General features: G+C 37.6%; 1 protein-coding gene across 2 annotated transcripts in view; it reads right to left on the bottom strand.

Annotated features, from left to right (window-relative positions):
- NRP2 (neuropilin 2) overlaps positions 1-16,562 on the bottom strand; it is a 114,952-nt gene that overhangs the window by 22,787 nt on the left and 75,603 nt on the right. For both annotated transcript variants that reach the window (XM_075180197.1, XM_075180198.1), the window contains exons 12-15: positions 16,249-16,389; positions 11,050-11,315; positions 5,326-5,422; positions 2,932-2,970 (exon numbers count right to left, since the gene is read on the bottom strand). In XM_075180197.1, coding sequence (XP_075036298.1) covers positions 2,932-2,970; positions 5,326-5,422; positions 11,050-11,315; positions 16,249-16,389 — 543 coding nt within the window. The remainder of the gene's footprint in view (positions 1-2,931; positions 2,971-5,325; positions 5,423-11,049; positions 11,316-16,248; positions 16,390-16,562) is intronic.

Here is a 16,562-nt window from a genome sequence, read left to right as displayed (position 1 = left end):
CTGGCCTTCTTGACACCAGGCTATCCTCCAAAAGTCTTCACCTCACTGTCCGTGCAGATGCACTCACACCTGCCTGCTGCCATTTCTGAACAAGCTCTGCACTGGTGGTCCCGCAGCTGAATAAACTTTAGGAGATGGTCCTGGCACTTGCTGGACATTCTTGGGTTCCCTGTAGCCTTCTTCACAACTATTGAACCTCTCTCCTTGAAGTTCTTGATGATCCGATAAATGGTTGATTTAGGTGCAATCTTACGAGACTCAAAATCCTTGCCAGTGGAGGCCTTTTTGTGCAAACCAATGATGACTGCACATGTTTCCTTGCAGATATCCCTGGTCAACTAAGGGAGAACAATGATTTCAAGCACCACCCTCTTTTTAAAGCTTCCAGTCTGTTATTCTAACTCTATCAGCATGACAGAGTGATCACCAGTCTTGTCCTCGTCAACAGTCTCACCTGTGTTAACGAGAGAATCACTGACCTGATGTCAGCTGGTTCTATTGTGGCAGGGCTGAAATGCAGTGCAAATGTTGTTTTTGAGATAAAGTTCATTGTCATGGCAAAGAGGGACTATAATTGCAATTCATCTGATCACTCTTAATGACATTCTGGAGTATATGCAAATTGCCATCATGAAAACTGAAGCAGCAAACTTTGTGAAAAATAATATTTGTGTCATTCTCAAAACTTTTGGCCATGACTGTATATGAATTTAATAAGTAATATATACAAAAAAAATGCAACTACTTTGTTTTCAATTTTAGGTCACCATACAATACTCTATGATAGAACAGTTTAATTATGTATTTCAGACACTTCCTTAAGTGCCTGATGCTGAGTTAGGAGCAAAGCAAAACAAGAGGAAATTTGCCCCAAATTTCCAAACAAACCATATTTCAATGCAAGGGGTGTAAATTAGTTTATTCCTTTGCATGCAGAGAAACTACTACCTGCTTTTCATGTAGCACACAAATACTTGATAGCTTTATTTTTACACTGAAATTTAAAGCTGGTAGGACATGCCTTATCCCAACTATAAATCTGTCCCCACATTTTAAATTTACCTCCCCCTCCAATGCAACATGGTTTTGCCAAGGTGCAAATTTGCTTCTTTAGTTTGATATGCTCCTAACTCAGCATCAGGCCCTAAATATGGAACTTACAATTAGATACATTAGTTTACATGTTACACCTGGTTATAACCAGAACAGTTCTCATAATGCACCTGGTTCTTGTGTTAAAAAGAAAAATATCAGCCACGTTCCCCAAAATTCCATTTTTTCCACTTTTAATGTCAGTTTATAGATCAAGTACTTTCATAAACCAGAACACATTTGGGTTGTCTTACTCAAAAATTAATAACAATGAAAATGTTATTAGAGTCAGACACAAAAAGCCATAAATACTAGCACAACATGAAGTTATCCACTCAGGCCCCTTAAATATGGATTCTGTTTCACAAAGTCTCCATCAAACCCATTGCTCTGAAGTATGGCACAGTCTGATTATGTGGATGACAAAAGCAATTTCAAATCACTGTTTTAATCTCTGCCTTTAATGGAAGATTTAAAACAATTAGGTCATGTATTGCTTTGCTATTATCACTGAGATAAGGACACAAACCAAAAATCATCTGTCTGATAAAGACCAGTTACGTTAGACCATATTGATAATTTAGCTTTTACTGACATACAAGTTTCAGGTCAACTGCGGTCAGAAAAACCTTGTGTCTCTAATGGACAATATTTATGCTTATGCTACAAAGTGCAAACGACAAATAAATAAAACTGCATGCCACATACAAAAAAAAAAAAGAAAGTCTAGTATTGCCCACAATAAATATTTTAATAGGGTAGTAGCACATTATTTGGTCTATTTTTATGGTGCTATTAGTACAAATCTAAACCCGGTAACCGAATTTAGGAATAGACAAAACAATAAAAACATACATGCATTATAATGTGAAAAAAATAACACTATGCATCTTTTTCATAAATAACATAAGATCTTTGTACCAGATCTGGAGTAAACACTTTTGTAATATAAATTTGCATAGCTGGCCAGTGGATTGAATGTTTAATCATGAAAGTTAATTTGACAAAGACCTTAATGAAAATTTGATGCAAATGTAAAACTGCAGACTTGCCCAATGCAGCCCAGTTGTTAAAGGAACAGAGTGTTAGCACTCACAAATAGAAGAAGTAGCGCTGTTCACTAGAGCCGTGTACAAATACCATTCACCTGACCGACCACAAAACTGCAATCAACAGCCTATATTTTTAAACGCATGTGTTGATTATCTGACTGCCCACTCAAGTTCTATCATCTGACTCAAAACTGAAAGGGATGTCTTCAAAATACCACACTAGATATATTGTTACAGGTTCACCTACTTAATTATTTAGAAAGCATATACTAACAGTATCTTACGACTTTCTTTTACTTAATGAGACCAGCAGCTAACTGGCATAAAGGCAAAGTTGTAGCTCATACCTGGCATATGGCTGCAATGGGGCCTGAGGTGAGGTTGGGCAGAAGATACTTGTCAGTGTGCCAGGGGTAGGTTGGGTTTGGGTTGGGTTTGGGGACAGGGAACATCTGCCCCCTGGGCAAGTCCCATAGTGGGTTAACTTTGGCTGGGTCACTGGGCCACCTGCATATTTTTTCATTTAAAATAGGCTGCAGAGTCGAGTCTTGTCATCTGGGCTAAAATTTGCCAACCTTCCCCTGCTGTGTGCTTTGGAGCCCCCTCTACTCATCTGAGCATATGCAGGGGAGAGCCCAAACATGCACTCACCCCAAGCATGCTAGAAGAGCCGAACAGGGGCCCCTGGAGAACATGTTATGCACCTACTCTCAAAACACTTTACTAAGGAAATGATTAAAAGTGTAAACAACAAAGTAAAAGTTATACATCATTGTAAAATGCATACCTGGATATACAGTGGGCTGTGGAAAGGCAGTGATCGGTTCTACAATAGAAAAAAAGAAATACATTACATTCTAAAAATGCAATTCAAGATATTTAGCAAGTCTGTCAAAGTATAGTAACTTATAAATATATATTTCCTAGTTTTACAATAGAAAAATGTTTCACTATATACATTAGGTAATACATAGACAACCGCACAGATACCTTGTTGTAAACCCCATTAGTGTCTTAATTTCAGATACAAGCACAAATGTCCCACAGGATTCATTACGTTTCATTTAATATGCAATGTCGATGCTGGGCTTGTGCGCAAGGAATGCGTATTGATTAGGTGTTCAGTCTATACTGCATGAAGCACAGGCAACAACATCCTTGCTGCTGATGTGTAAGACTTAAATGGAATAAAATAAATTATATTCTCAATATCATTAAACAGGTTATAAAACTTTGCCAGCTGCTGCTGAACAACATCTCCTATGCTTCGCAGCCAGCCACTGACTTTGGTTGCCCATCACACAGTCAAGAGATTTGTCTATAAAGAAAAGGAAACATTTAACGCTGTGATCTGGGGTCTGTGACATATTACTCATAGGCATTTGGCTTTGCTCAATGACAGGATCTATGACCATTCAATAGAGCATCCTTGACTGAAGTCACAATTATTCCAGTAAATTGCAATTTTCTGGTCCAGATCTCCCGAATCCAAGTTATCCGAGTCAGTGAATATTGACAATGAAATAACAGGAGGACTATGGTGAAAACACAACATCCATCTTAAAATTAACTTAAGTCTGCACTGACTCTATTATGACATTTTTCAGCCAGGCAATAACAAACCTTTTTGTGGGGTATTAAAACATTTGACATAGTTCAGGAAATAATCTGTCTTTGTCCCACAAATACGGTAAAGTGCAGATTTTGACGGACAGGACATAAAATCTATGGTAGCAGCTGCTACAGGTCCTGGCTCCACTCCTCTAACACCATCTCCTCTATCTGCTGCACTCAGAAGAGAATAGCGTAGTGTCACAGGCAGCATGAAGCTTTCTGCAATGTGACCGCTGACATCACAGGACATGTGGAGCCCTAGAAAGCCATGGGCATGAGCCAGCATTTGAGGACACCAAGACTAAATTCTGCTAATAGGGGATGGAAACTCCAATGTTCCCCTCCTCTCAAAAGAAAGAAGTATGAAGCAGGACTGTCACGCTGAGTAATTAGGGGAAAGCACTTTGGGGATCATGTAGAACTGGATACAAAGTGCAGCACTTTTTTGGTTTTCACTTGTGAGTATGCACACAAAGCACTGGCTATGGTTCACGGCCATATGAGGCGCAACGTACCCGTGTAAAATGTGTCTTTATTTCAGAGGCAATTACCATCTGCGTTAAGACGACAGAAGGCATCTAACTCTACATGATGCTCTTTGTGGGGATCCTCCCGAGAAATGTTGTGGTCCTCGTCAAAATGTTGTCGCAATTTCTCATCACAATTCTGGGCAGTGGGTTTATTAATGGTTTTGTACTCTGCTAATAACACTGAAATGTTGCTCACATTGGTCTTTGTTTGAATAGTCAGCAAAATAATCATAGTCAACACTGGATAAAAACTTCTATTTTTATTTATCATAGATTGGTGTCTGTTCCAGACTCAGAGACCTCCAGACATCCACATACTGATATACATGTACGTCCTATGTGTGTGTATGCCTTTCCAACCTTGGGGTAACCCTTTCCTAGCCAGAGCTGCAAATAATGTATTTTGCACTGTACTTCAGAGGGACTTTGTCAGGGAATAAGCTTGTAAAGCATTCTTCATCACACATCAGCCTTTCCTTGTAAGTAATGTTGAGTGGCAGCTGGTGTGTATTCCCAGTGTATTCCCAGGGACAGATTGTTACATAAAAAGTAATCATGGCTGAGAAGTTAATGAGGACACACTAACATTTTTCAATTTCTTGTTTGTTCATGGCCTAATGATGCGTTCCCCTCACCTACTCTAGGGCACATCCCTGGATACCTACTCTGACGGTGTAGAATCCTCACTGGTGAAGCTGCTGGTATGTGAAAGTGTTTATAAATATGCATCATTTTACAATGCTGAAGTTGATCAGAAAGTTTAGACTTGGGTCTCATTGTTAATGGAAATTACGTTTCAGAAGAGAGCCTGTTTAATTAATGGATTTCATAATAGTGACTTATGTGAACATATTTCTCAAAGGGTGTCTACAATTTCAGGTCATTTTCTGCCCAACACATTCGTTCATCTCAGACCCTCTTCCTCCAATAATATAATATAATACACTTTTGGAGCAGAGAATGGCATGTAACAGGCCCTACATCCCTAGCGTGGCATAATGTACACCCATAAAGAGGAATGACTGGATATCACTTACCCATACAGTGTTCCAGGGGGATGTCATTATCTATTCGAATGTCATCCACAGCTATCTCTCCAGACTGCCCTTTACCAACAATTCCCTCGATGACAACCTGCATGCAAAGAGCAGAAAAGTGATTGATTGTTATTAGTGACAAATGCTAAAATCTACTTGCTTGTTTATCAAACAATTATCACGTCAGAAAATAATAATTTAATATGCAGTTGTCGAAGTAGAAATTTAGAAGTGACGGTAAAGAAAATGTAAGTAAATGGAATTTGATAATTTTACAATGAAGGCATTGAGAGGAGGCTGTTTGGCATACCACCATATACCAGACCACCTACACCACTGGTAATGTCATCAATGAGTTTAAAGGTGAGAATTGAGATATGTGGAGAGAGACTAATTAATATCATTTCAACAAACAGTGGGTTTTTGAAAATAGATATCCTAGTAAACTGATCTCCCATGGCATCACATTGGCATCAATATATACCCAAATACTTGTATTTCACACTTGCCAAATGTATTTAACTCCCTTCCAGGACAAGTGGCAACTGCGGTGGGGGTGTGGCCACAAATAGCATGATTGAAGCCCCATATCCCTCCCACTACATTAGGAAGTGGGAGGGTGGCCTGCTCTCCAAGGAGTTCGGAAAATTTGGGTAGTATGTTGTATGTATTGTCCTCTAAAAGTCCATTAAAAATATGTGGATGCATTATTCTGAACACTGATTTTTTATTTATATATTTGTATTAATTGGAGTGGTAGCTGCCATTTCAATTACTTAGTGAAGCATATTGACTTATTTGAGTGTTCAAAAAATAATTAGCTTGATACTGGCATGTGTGCAGCCGAATGAATGAGCATTGATACTCAAGATGGGAAATGAGATGGATTATTATAGTACATTTTTGTAGGTGACTGATCCTGGCCCACTACTGGTGTGCGCTTATCTTCCAACCACACTAATAGTCCCTCATGTGGATAAGATCAGGTTTTGTGTGGACAGCATTACTCCAAATCTACAGTTCTGTGAAAAAGTAAACTGTCTATATAATGTCAATTTAATCACTTTCCTCCACAATACCGTTACTGTAAAGAGGGATTAAATCCTTATTTCTAACGTCAACAAATATGCTTTACCTGTTTGAATTTAACGTACGCAAAACACATTGGAAAAGACAGCTCAACACAATACAACTTGGCCCAGGGTCATTATAATGGCTACTTTTTACATATAGTTCTAAAGGGACTGCATTTTGTACATAATTCCTACTCAGAATTCCGTTCTCAGTCTGTGTTCAGTGCAGCCGTGTTGCTACTGGCTACCAAGAAAAGCACAAGATAGCCTGCTGCTGTACATTAGCTGCAGGTCCCTCTGGCTGAGGTCTAAACAATTAGAATTTAAAATGCAATTTCTTTCCAGCACCATGGCACTTCCTCACTCATTAATACAGTTGCTTACCTCTTCAATAATCAATGCAATCACGTCTGACTTTAAAGGAACAGCAGAAGAAAACTGTCAGCTTGCTAGTGCAATTTTGTGCAAAGAAAACATTTTAAAAATGCTTTCATCTTTGAACTACACCCTTTTCTAAAACAAATGTTTATATAAACCGAAAGAGGAATATTTAGTTAGATGCCAACATGGCCACCACAGATTTCCTCCTAGAATGCTCTTCTCTGCACATTTTAAATCTCCTAGTTTTAATGACACTAAGCCATGAATGACATATCGAACCTGAGAGACATTTCACATTGCTTTTACTTACTCAACATGATCTGTAGAGTCAGAATTCAAATACTGTAAACAGAATTCCTCCAAATCATCCATATTAATTATATACAAGAATAATTTTAATTTAACAAAGTGCTGGCAGCGAAAAATTCACAGAAAGGCATATTATTTATATGACCAAGTGATTATCACCTTCTGTTATCTTGCTACCTATAGAGTCAGTGATGCGTCACGCCAAGAGCATTTATGTCACGTCTTCCCACCTTATTATCACCCAATTACATCACCTGTACTATAACAGCTAACTAATCATAACATCGTCATCATCTGATCAGCAGTGTAAATGTGTATGTGTGACTGTCACCAGATAATACACAGGAAATCATTTACACATAGGATCACACCGGTTTTTTCTCAGATATCTAACATTTCCTCCTCCGCCACTTTTTATTTATAAATTGAAATGTATTCAGATTTCTGCCAATTTGTACAATAATTAACAGCACTGCTTCTCACACATCTACCCCATAAAGTGAAAGTGTCATTTATTTTATTTACTCAACTTAAATCCTCTATTATCATTTAAAGGATGAAAAACATGTTAATGTAATAATAGCACTTGAAGGGTAAGTCATTTCTAAAAATAATGCTAAACACATTTAGCTTCACAAATTTAATAAGACACAGCCAATGCTTTTTTTGGTGAAGCACATGGTGGTATTATTCCCTAGAGGTTTACTTTCTCCCAACAATGCATATCTGAGTTTGCATTTAATAGAGAATCGCATTAGGGAATATTAAATAAACCGGCTATTGTTACCAATTTTTTTCCAACCAAACTTTTAAATTATTATTGTTTTGTAAATTTAAGCAAATTATACTTTAAATCCTGATTTGTCCACTGGGAGTACTGTCTAATTGGAGTCTATAGAAGATAATTAATTTACCTCTGTAAAGGATATGTTTATACTCATGGAAATACAGGTATGAGATCTATTGTCCTGAATTCTTGGAACTTGGGATTTTCTGGATAAGGAATTTTTAGTAATTTGTAGCGCTATAATTTATCTTATCTATTGAAACACATTTAAAAATTAGTCTTATCCCATACTTTCTCTGTTTTAGGGCTCAGTCCCGCCACCCTGATCAGGATAGCCTTTCACTGCTGCTCTGCATGGCAGAGCAGCAGTGCCAGAGTTGGAATTAGCGAGCTGTGGGCACTGGTGCTGGAAAATGGGGAGGAGAACCAGGGCCATGCAGCAGGTCCCATTATCTCCATGGGTCCCAGTGCACTGTACCTGCCGCACCAATGGTGCTTCCTCTACTGAGAGGTGCACTGGTGCACACGGCAGTGACGGTAAGGATAGGAGGGAACGGGGCAGCTTAGCACTTCAAGAGCACTAGGCACACGGCTGGGGTGTGGCCACACACCATCGTGATGTGACCATGACCTCTGTCCCAATGCCACCTGCTCAAATGTTGGACGGTATTCACATTTGTTCTATGACTATGGATAACAACAATTATTCTCAACAACATTGAAAATGTATGGCCAGATGAGCATATGTAAATGGCTCATTATAGTTTCCAGTAATGTATTAGACAGGGTTCCTGCACTTTGGCAAATATGGTAATTTTAGTAGCATGATTCCTTGCAAATAATCCAACAGAGTAACCATTGGTCATCAGTTCATTAAAACGTTTACATCATACTTGCCTACGTTGAGGGGTCATCTCTGAAGAGAGGTGTGGTGGGAGGGCGGGAGGGGGTGGGGCATGGCGAATCGTGTCAATCTGGCCCTGCCCCCACAACAAAATAGCCTTTATGTCACAGGTCAGGGCCAAAATGATGCGATTCACCACGAATCACATCATTGAGGCCTGTTGGGGACAGGATGTGGGAGACTTGACTGCTCTCCCGAGAGTCTTCCAGACATTCCGGGAGAGTAGGCAAGTATGGTTTACATTGTTATGTATCAAACACATATTGCATAAATCCACAGCAAAATATAATGCACCATATGTAAAATAGAAATTTTCATCAGTGGACTTTTTAGTAATTGAAGCATTGTATTTGTCCTGGAATCAACAGATATAAGAGTACACTTATGAAAACGGATACCTAGGAAAAGGAGATGTAACCCATGGCAACCAATCAGACTCAAATAACATATTTGCAGTTTACAACATGGAAGCGTGTATCTGATTAGTTGATATGGATTAATGTGATTTTAGCCCATGCAGTGTTTTTCAGAAATGTCCTCCACTATGTATAGAACTGTACAAGTAAAACATAATCCACCAGCACACAGAGAGGAAACAAGGGCAGAATCACTGGTTGACAAGTGTACAATATTATCCAGTACAACAACATCTGCACATTTCTACAGGAGAGTAAGGACAATATTTTTTTTAAAAAAATGGCTGCTATATGTAGTATAAGCATCATAGGACACAAAATCAGCTCTTGTAACATACTGGGTATTATTCATGTACTTTTCAAAGCCTGTCTTTCTTCCATTTATGCTGACTGTTTGTGCTGATGTGTCATTTCTATTAGATTACAATCACACTTGAAACACAGAGCTAACCTACATGTCTAAACTACAGGGAGTGGAGAAGGTTTTTTTTTTCTTAGCAAGACAAGACTTCAACATTCTACCGAATACATCAAAAGCCTAATGCCATCCACAAAGACCCAAATGCTGCTATAGATCAGTGCTTTCTGAATAACAAGCAGCGTACCATTTAGTTGCTATAACAACACGAGAAACAGAATGAAAACAACTCTGCTTAACTGAAGTCTCCGATGGGAGCCATCCAGATTTTACTGTAATATTAAAATAAACACTATAAATCCTCTTAATACAAATCTCTTATTACATATCTGCCAGAACTGTCCCTTTAATTCAAATCTCCTGGAAGTTGGATTCTCTCCTACAGCCCGCTGACAATTTATTAACCTCATGATATATGCACACTGCAAAGCATCGGGGCTCTCAAATTCTGTGTAATGGCGCCTGAGACTAATGGAAGGCTTTTCGTAATGAAGAAATATTTGTAATACTCAGGTGACACATGAACTAATAGTCATGATGTTGAGGGGCGCAGAGGGGAGACGATGGGTGAAGAAATACAACCGTAGTTAAGACAAATTCACCAAATGAAGATTTTTGTTAATTTGTGGGTGGAAGGGGCATAAAAACATAGTCATAGATCAGGAATGAAGGCTGCAGTACATCTGAAACTGCAAGAAGTTTGTTCTGAAATTCTGAAAGTTTTGAAAATGTTAAACAATTTGGGAGATACTATACTAGTGTCTCTCTAGGTGGGTTTCAGTGTGTTATGTAAGCTGAAAATAAAAAAAAAAAATATATATATATATATATATATATATATATATATATATATATATATATATTAATATAATTATATATAATATATATATTATTTATATATAGTGAAAATGCTCTGCTCTGAATTCTTTTGGTGACTAGGGATGTAGAATGGACTTTCACAGAAAAATGGAAGCATGTAATGAGCAACTTGTGAATCATTTTCTGATAAAACAATGCTTTCCTGACAAATAAAAGACGATTGGTTAAAACTAATCCGTGTGAATTTTTCACACAGAGATTTTGGCAGTGTATTACATTGGTCGATCGCAGACAGGGATTATCAACAAAGTCATTAACAGCACCTGGTGTGGTGGCAGGATATATTGTGACAGATAGTGAATCATTTCATACGGTTCATGATAATCCCCCCCCCCCCCCCCCACAGATGCTTTTAATTACTTTGATGCTAATCCTTGCCTCCGATCTGTTAATGTAATACACTGCCAAAATCTCCAGGTGTGGAGTTCACACCTACGGTCATATTTTGCTTAACACCTCTACCTAGCACTTATTAATATATCTCACAATTAAACCAGTGTATTGTTAGTCCATGAACGGCTGGACAGCTATTTGGCACCTGCTAACTTTGTGCATACCTGGTAATCTCCCTCATAGCTCTGTAAGAGGATTCTGCCATCTTTCCATTCACTTCCATGCTCCTCTTGTATTTTCCACAGTAACTTGGTCTCCTGGTTCGATTTTCGCAACACCTGCAGAATTCCACCACTTGTACCTGAGGCCCGGTACCGAAACACCAAGCAAAGGACACATCTGGGCTGGTGCATTCTGGGGCTTAGTAACCGTGCATGCTGCCCCTCTCTCCTACCACTGCTCGGCAGTCTCAGATAGTTTTTACTGTTGGCTAAAAGTTATAAAAAAAAAGAGAGAAGCATTTAGTAAAATCACACAATTCATTGTAAACTTACATATAATCAAATTTAACATACTGTTAAGTCTACAACAAAATTAAGTAATGCTATATAAGTTATGACAGTTTTCCATCTATTGTCTTTTTATATGTAGTGAAAAGTAATTATGTTACGTGTAACAAATCAATCATAATCAAGATGTAAACTTTATGTAACGGAAAGACAATAAAACAGTTTAGAATATCAACCAATCTAGAAAACACCTGCAAATGCTTTACATGAAAGCATTAAATACTTTCAACTTGCAATGTAAGTCAAATCCCTATGTTTTATTTGGTGAAGCGTCTTAATGTAACCTGGATTGAATGTTGAAAAAATCTCCTATTTTCCATGCCCAGAAAACTAATCACAGCTGTTTCTTTTTGTCTTAAACTTCTGTTGTCTTTCAAAGAAGAAGACCACCCTGAATCTACATCAACTCTTTCCCTCTTTTCTCATGCCCGTATCCTAAAAATAAATTTAAGAGGTTGTAGGGAGGTCCAAGAGACAGTAACGAAAAAATGTATTTATAGAAGAACCTATGGTCAGCATAACAATTCCAACAATACAATTTTGTAAGTGCTTTGAAAACTGTAATGAGGGATCATGTGACATTTGTTTTCACTATTCTAAGAAATATTTACACTTGTATCATCAGTGTTTATCTGACTGGAGAAAATATTGTGTAATGCATTAAAGCAGTAAAAACATGGATGTATCATGACATATACTCAGTGTGCATCATAGAACCTGTCCTTTTGTAAGATGCTTTATAAATATTTATCAATAAATGGTGAAAATGAAAACATATATTTTACGGTTTTTCTAATGAAAGATTATTTTTTTGTTTTCATATTAAGTAAATTTAACTTCTGGAACTGTTCCTTCTATGCTATCTTTATTGTTACCTATATACATTTCTTGCAGGCAGTATTTATTTTATGTTTTTACTTATATTTTTATATTGGGAACAAACTATTCCTTGATACATATAAACAACTATCTATTATTTAAGTAGTAGACATTAGCTCTTGAAGTTTGTGTTGAGCCTGGAACTCCTGCTCATGACTTTTTGAAGAACTATAAAACAGTCTTCTGGAACTAAAGAGAAGGTGTGTCCAGACCATCCAAAAGTCACAAGTTCTCATTGTCAACTCTGTGCACTCTCTGTTTTGTGGAAGGCACACAGATACCCCTTCTGTCCTTCCCTGTCAGATGTAACCGCTGTGGGAATTCTTGGTCCTCAAGCATGAAAAGCATTAACAAGGCCTGTGGCAATTCTTTCTTTCCAGGCACAGTTTTGATGTATGAGAGCAGCTTCTGTGAGGAGCCAGAAACACTGAGAGCTTTCTGTTCCTATGTAAGGATAGCCTATATTCAATATCATTAACTTGGGAGCAGAGAAAAGAGTGTATAGAACTACAAGATATTAACTTGCCAATCCTCATACTCTGCTATAACACTACCATAGCCTTGGCTCTATACCTAAATAAAAGTAGACCACTGTAAAATGTTTATTATGCCCACTGACAATGATTTGGAATAAACAAAATATATATATATATATATATATATATATATATATATATATATATTTCTTCCTGGCATATTTTATTGCCAAAGAAACAGTCATTTAATTTGTAACCTATTAAGATGTTAGCTACAACCAAGAGTTTTAATGCTTTATAATGCAAAAAGACCACAAGCTTCTAAGGCATGGAATAACATGGTGACTTCCAATAGCTTTTAAAATCTGCAGTAAAGGGTGTTTAATTCTTTATAGTGAATAGTGATGAATTCACTACTCGCACCTTTCAAATGTTGATATATACAGTAACCATGTATACATCTGACAATGTACCCTTTACTGTAAATTGTATGTACTTTAGAAGTGAACTAGGAGTTCCGTGACTATATAATAGCACTGCACTCCAAGTGCTTTCATACAGGTCAAGGAATGCAGGAGTGACATAAGATAAATATATTACATATATACTGCATACCTCATACCTCCTAACATTAGTGTCACCACCCGCGGGTAGGGGGCGTGGCCACGTCACAATGGGGGGCATGGCCACGTTACAATGGGTCCCGGTTGGCATGGCGGGTGAGAGCCCTCAAATCGGGACTGTGTCACCTAAATCAGGACAGTTGGAAGATACAGGGGCAGGCTGGGCTGGGGGGCAGGGGAGCATTTGCCCCCCGGGCCGGTCCCATAGTGATCTACCATGGGCTGGGTCACTGGGCCACCTGCATTTTTTTTCCTTTAAAATGTTCCTGTTAGGCTGTTGAGTTGAGTCTTGCTCTCCGGGCTAAAATTTGCCAGCCCTCCCCTGGGAAGATATAATGCCCTTATCCTCAGTGGCTTAAATCAGTCTGTAGACACAATGAAGCGGGCTCTCTAAAATGCAAACACTTTTTTAATCAGCAGCTTATTATTTAAAACACAAACTAGGAGCAATATAATATACTTATCAAGTCAATGTGATCCCCATAACAATCAGAAGCACAGGAGATACATCACAGAGAGGCCCCCCTGGTGGTTTTAGTAAGATTTTAAATAATTTAGAGAACCAATATCTTTATTTCTTTTCACTTATTTATATTTTAGATCTATTTTAGATATTTCACCACATGTAGGTCCACATATGCAGGAATATATACCTTTTAAATAAAACGCAATAAAACTTATATTTTTTAATAAATATTGAAACTGAATGGGCTTCAGTGTATCAATCATTCTGGTCTTCTAGTCTGCATCAAAGCAGGTTCACCTGTGATATCCTAGCAGCTGCTTTTGTGATGGTATACAAAAGGTTAACAAAATAAACAGGCAATTATAATATCCCAAGGGACAGGAAATGAAAAGCGAAATACAGCATAGGTTATAAAAATAGGTCCTTCCCTTCAGTTCATGCAGAAGACTCATTATATTAATTAAACATTATTAGGCTGATGGAGATGGGCAGGCAGTGATTTCTACTGAGACTGTTGGAAAGTTCTCCTTCTGTTGCAGCAAACACCTATTTCCTGACAGAGGGTTTTCCAATATGGATTGCTGACCCCTTTAGGAACACTTCAAAATAGACCCAACATGCCTGAAGATATAAAATAGTATCTTATGTTCGTCTGCTACATGCAACTCACATTTTGGTTTACTAAAGTGTATTTTTTTCTGAGTTGATGTGTTATTTAATGGTTAAGTTATACCTATCTTGCATGAAATAATTGACTTGAGGGTAGGTTGCATTATATTGCATTTTGCAGCTCTGGCGTCTGCTGGTGAATTATGGGATATGTAGTTCTTTACAGCTGGAATGCTGAAGGCTGCTCATCCTTGTTAAAGTGTCAGAATTTATAAATGTATTCCTAGAAATGAAGCGCTGTTTTTTATATTGTAGAAGAAAATATGTTCCCAAAGACACTAAAATTAAATACATCATTAAAATGAGTCATGCTGAGGAGTAAGGTATGACTATGTATTATATAAAAAAAACTATGAGGAAAGGAAAACCTTGTAGTTAGATGAAAGATGATTCTCAGCATCATCATACAATACACCATGTTTCCATAATTGGAATGAGATGTAGGAGTTTGCAACACAGTGAAAATATCTATATCATTATTCTCTATTTTCTTTGGAAATTTGTCTTCAGTATTTTACCCTGTAGGTGCCAGACAACAATTGAATGTTCTACCTTATATAGATCACTTTGGTTCTGATAGATGAAAAGTTTGTCTGCTATAGTACTATTTATTCATTAACATCATTAGCACATTACATTTTGTCCCTATGGCAATTCTGGGAAAGCTACTGAAGAATATTATTACTTTTCAATTAACCCCCACCATTTGTTATGTAAGGCTAACATATTTATCAGTACTGTACTTAAAGGATACATAGTATATGACAAAGAAATAGAGGTATATGATACATGACACCGAAATAAAGGCCAAAAGTTAAAGAATTATAGATGAATCTATCACTCCATGTATATAATGAAACACATTTTAATTAAACATTGCTACTTCTTATCACTGATAGGAATATTACTTAAACCCTTTAACCATCCTGGTAGTATGTTGCCCCTGCTGGAGCAGGTGATCAAAGTGACAACCAATCAATGGGATGCAACATAATTTTGTGTTTTATCCTTGTTTTATATTTTTACTGTACTTAGACCAAGTTCTGAGACTTCACCTATTCAGTGTCAGAAAACACATCTGAATAAAAATCTATAACATATGGGGCCTGATGTAGAGTTGGATGCAATGAACACTTAAATGGACATAGGATTCCAAGTTGCACGGATCTTTAGATCTGCACGACATAGAATAGTATGCAGATTGCACAAACACACCTCTTTATCTCCCTTAAGGGCTAGTGTGCCTGATACACTTAAGTGTGTCAGTCACAGCGGTCCTGTAAGTCAGATAAATAAATAAATTAATTAATGTGCCCATGTGCCCTCTCCCCACAAACAGATCTATGGTTGGTTAAGCTGTTTGGAAGGGGGGGACACACATTTTCTAAATTTATTGTTTTACTTCTATTTTTAATAAAGCAAGATCTGTTGCATCAGGAGAAAGCACCTGCAAATGATACATCTCTTTGAGACTTATCTGCTTTCAACTCAGCATAGCATGTAAAGTGCGTGAACATGCCTTTACATTGCTAGGTTCACCCACTACCTTCCCCGTTCCAGCGCAGAGAGGTGCAACGGGGAAATCCGTCTCAGTCTGAGTACAAACAGAGACGGATCCTTGGCTAAAAGTGCTTTTTGTACTCAAGAGTTGGACTTGCATCCAACTCTATATGAGGCCCATGGTGTGCATCTCAGTAAAATATAAACTTCTCTTTGACAACATAATGTACAGGAAACCTACCAGGAACAGAGCCGGAATGTCCCATCCATGGACTATTGGGATGGAATGACCATGTGAAGTCAGCTTCGATATCATGTGTCCAGCTACAAACATCTTCTGAATGGTCAAAATTGCAATTAAATCCTGATGGAACTAGACAATCTTTAAGAAAAGAGAAACACAAGATGTTATATTTTACTGCTCTTATCTTTACTAATGTTCTTTTATAAAAACAAATCATTGTTAAATTGCTAATCCTATGTAGACTATAGAATCCATGTCCTCTAAATTACTTTTACTTAAATTTGCCATTCAATATGATAGACTGAATCCCA

The sequence above is a fragment of the Mixophyes fleayi genome, chromosome 7 (genome assembly GCF_038048845.1).
Source record: "Mixophyes fleayi isolate aMixFle1 chromosome 7, aMixFle1.hap1, whole genome shotgun sequence".
NCBI lineage: Eukaryota > Metazoa > Chordata > Amphibia > Anura > Limnodynastidae > Mixophyes > Mixophyes fleayi.
The sequence above is the reverse complement of the archived record's forward strand: the minus strand, read 5'-3'. Positions and strand labels throughout refer to the sequence as shown.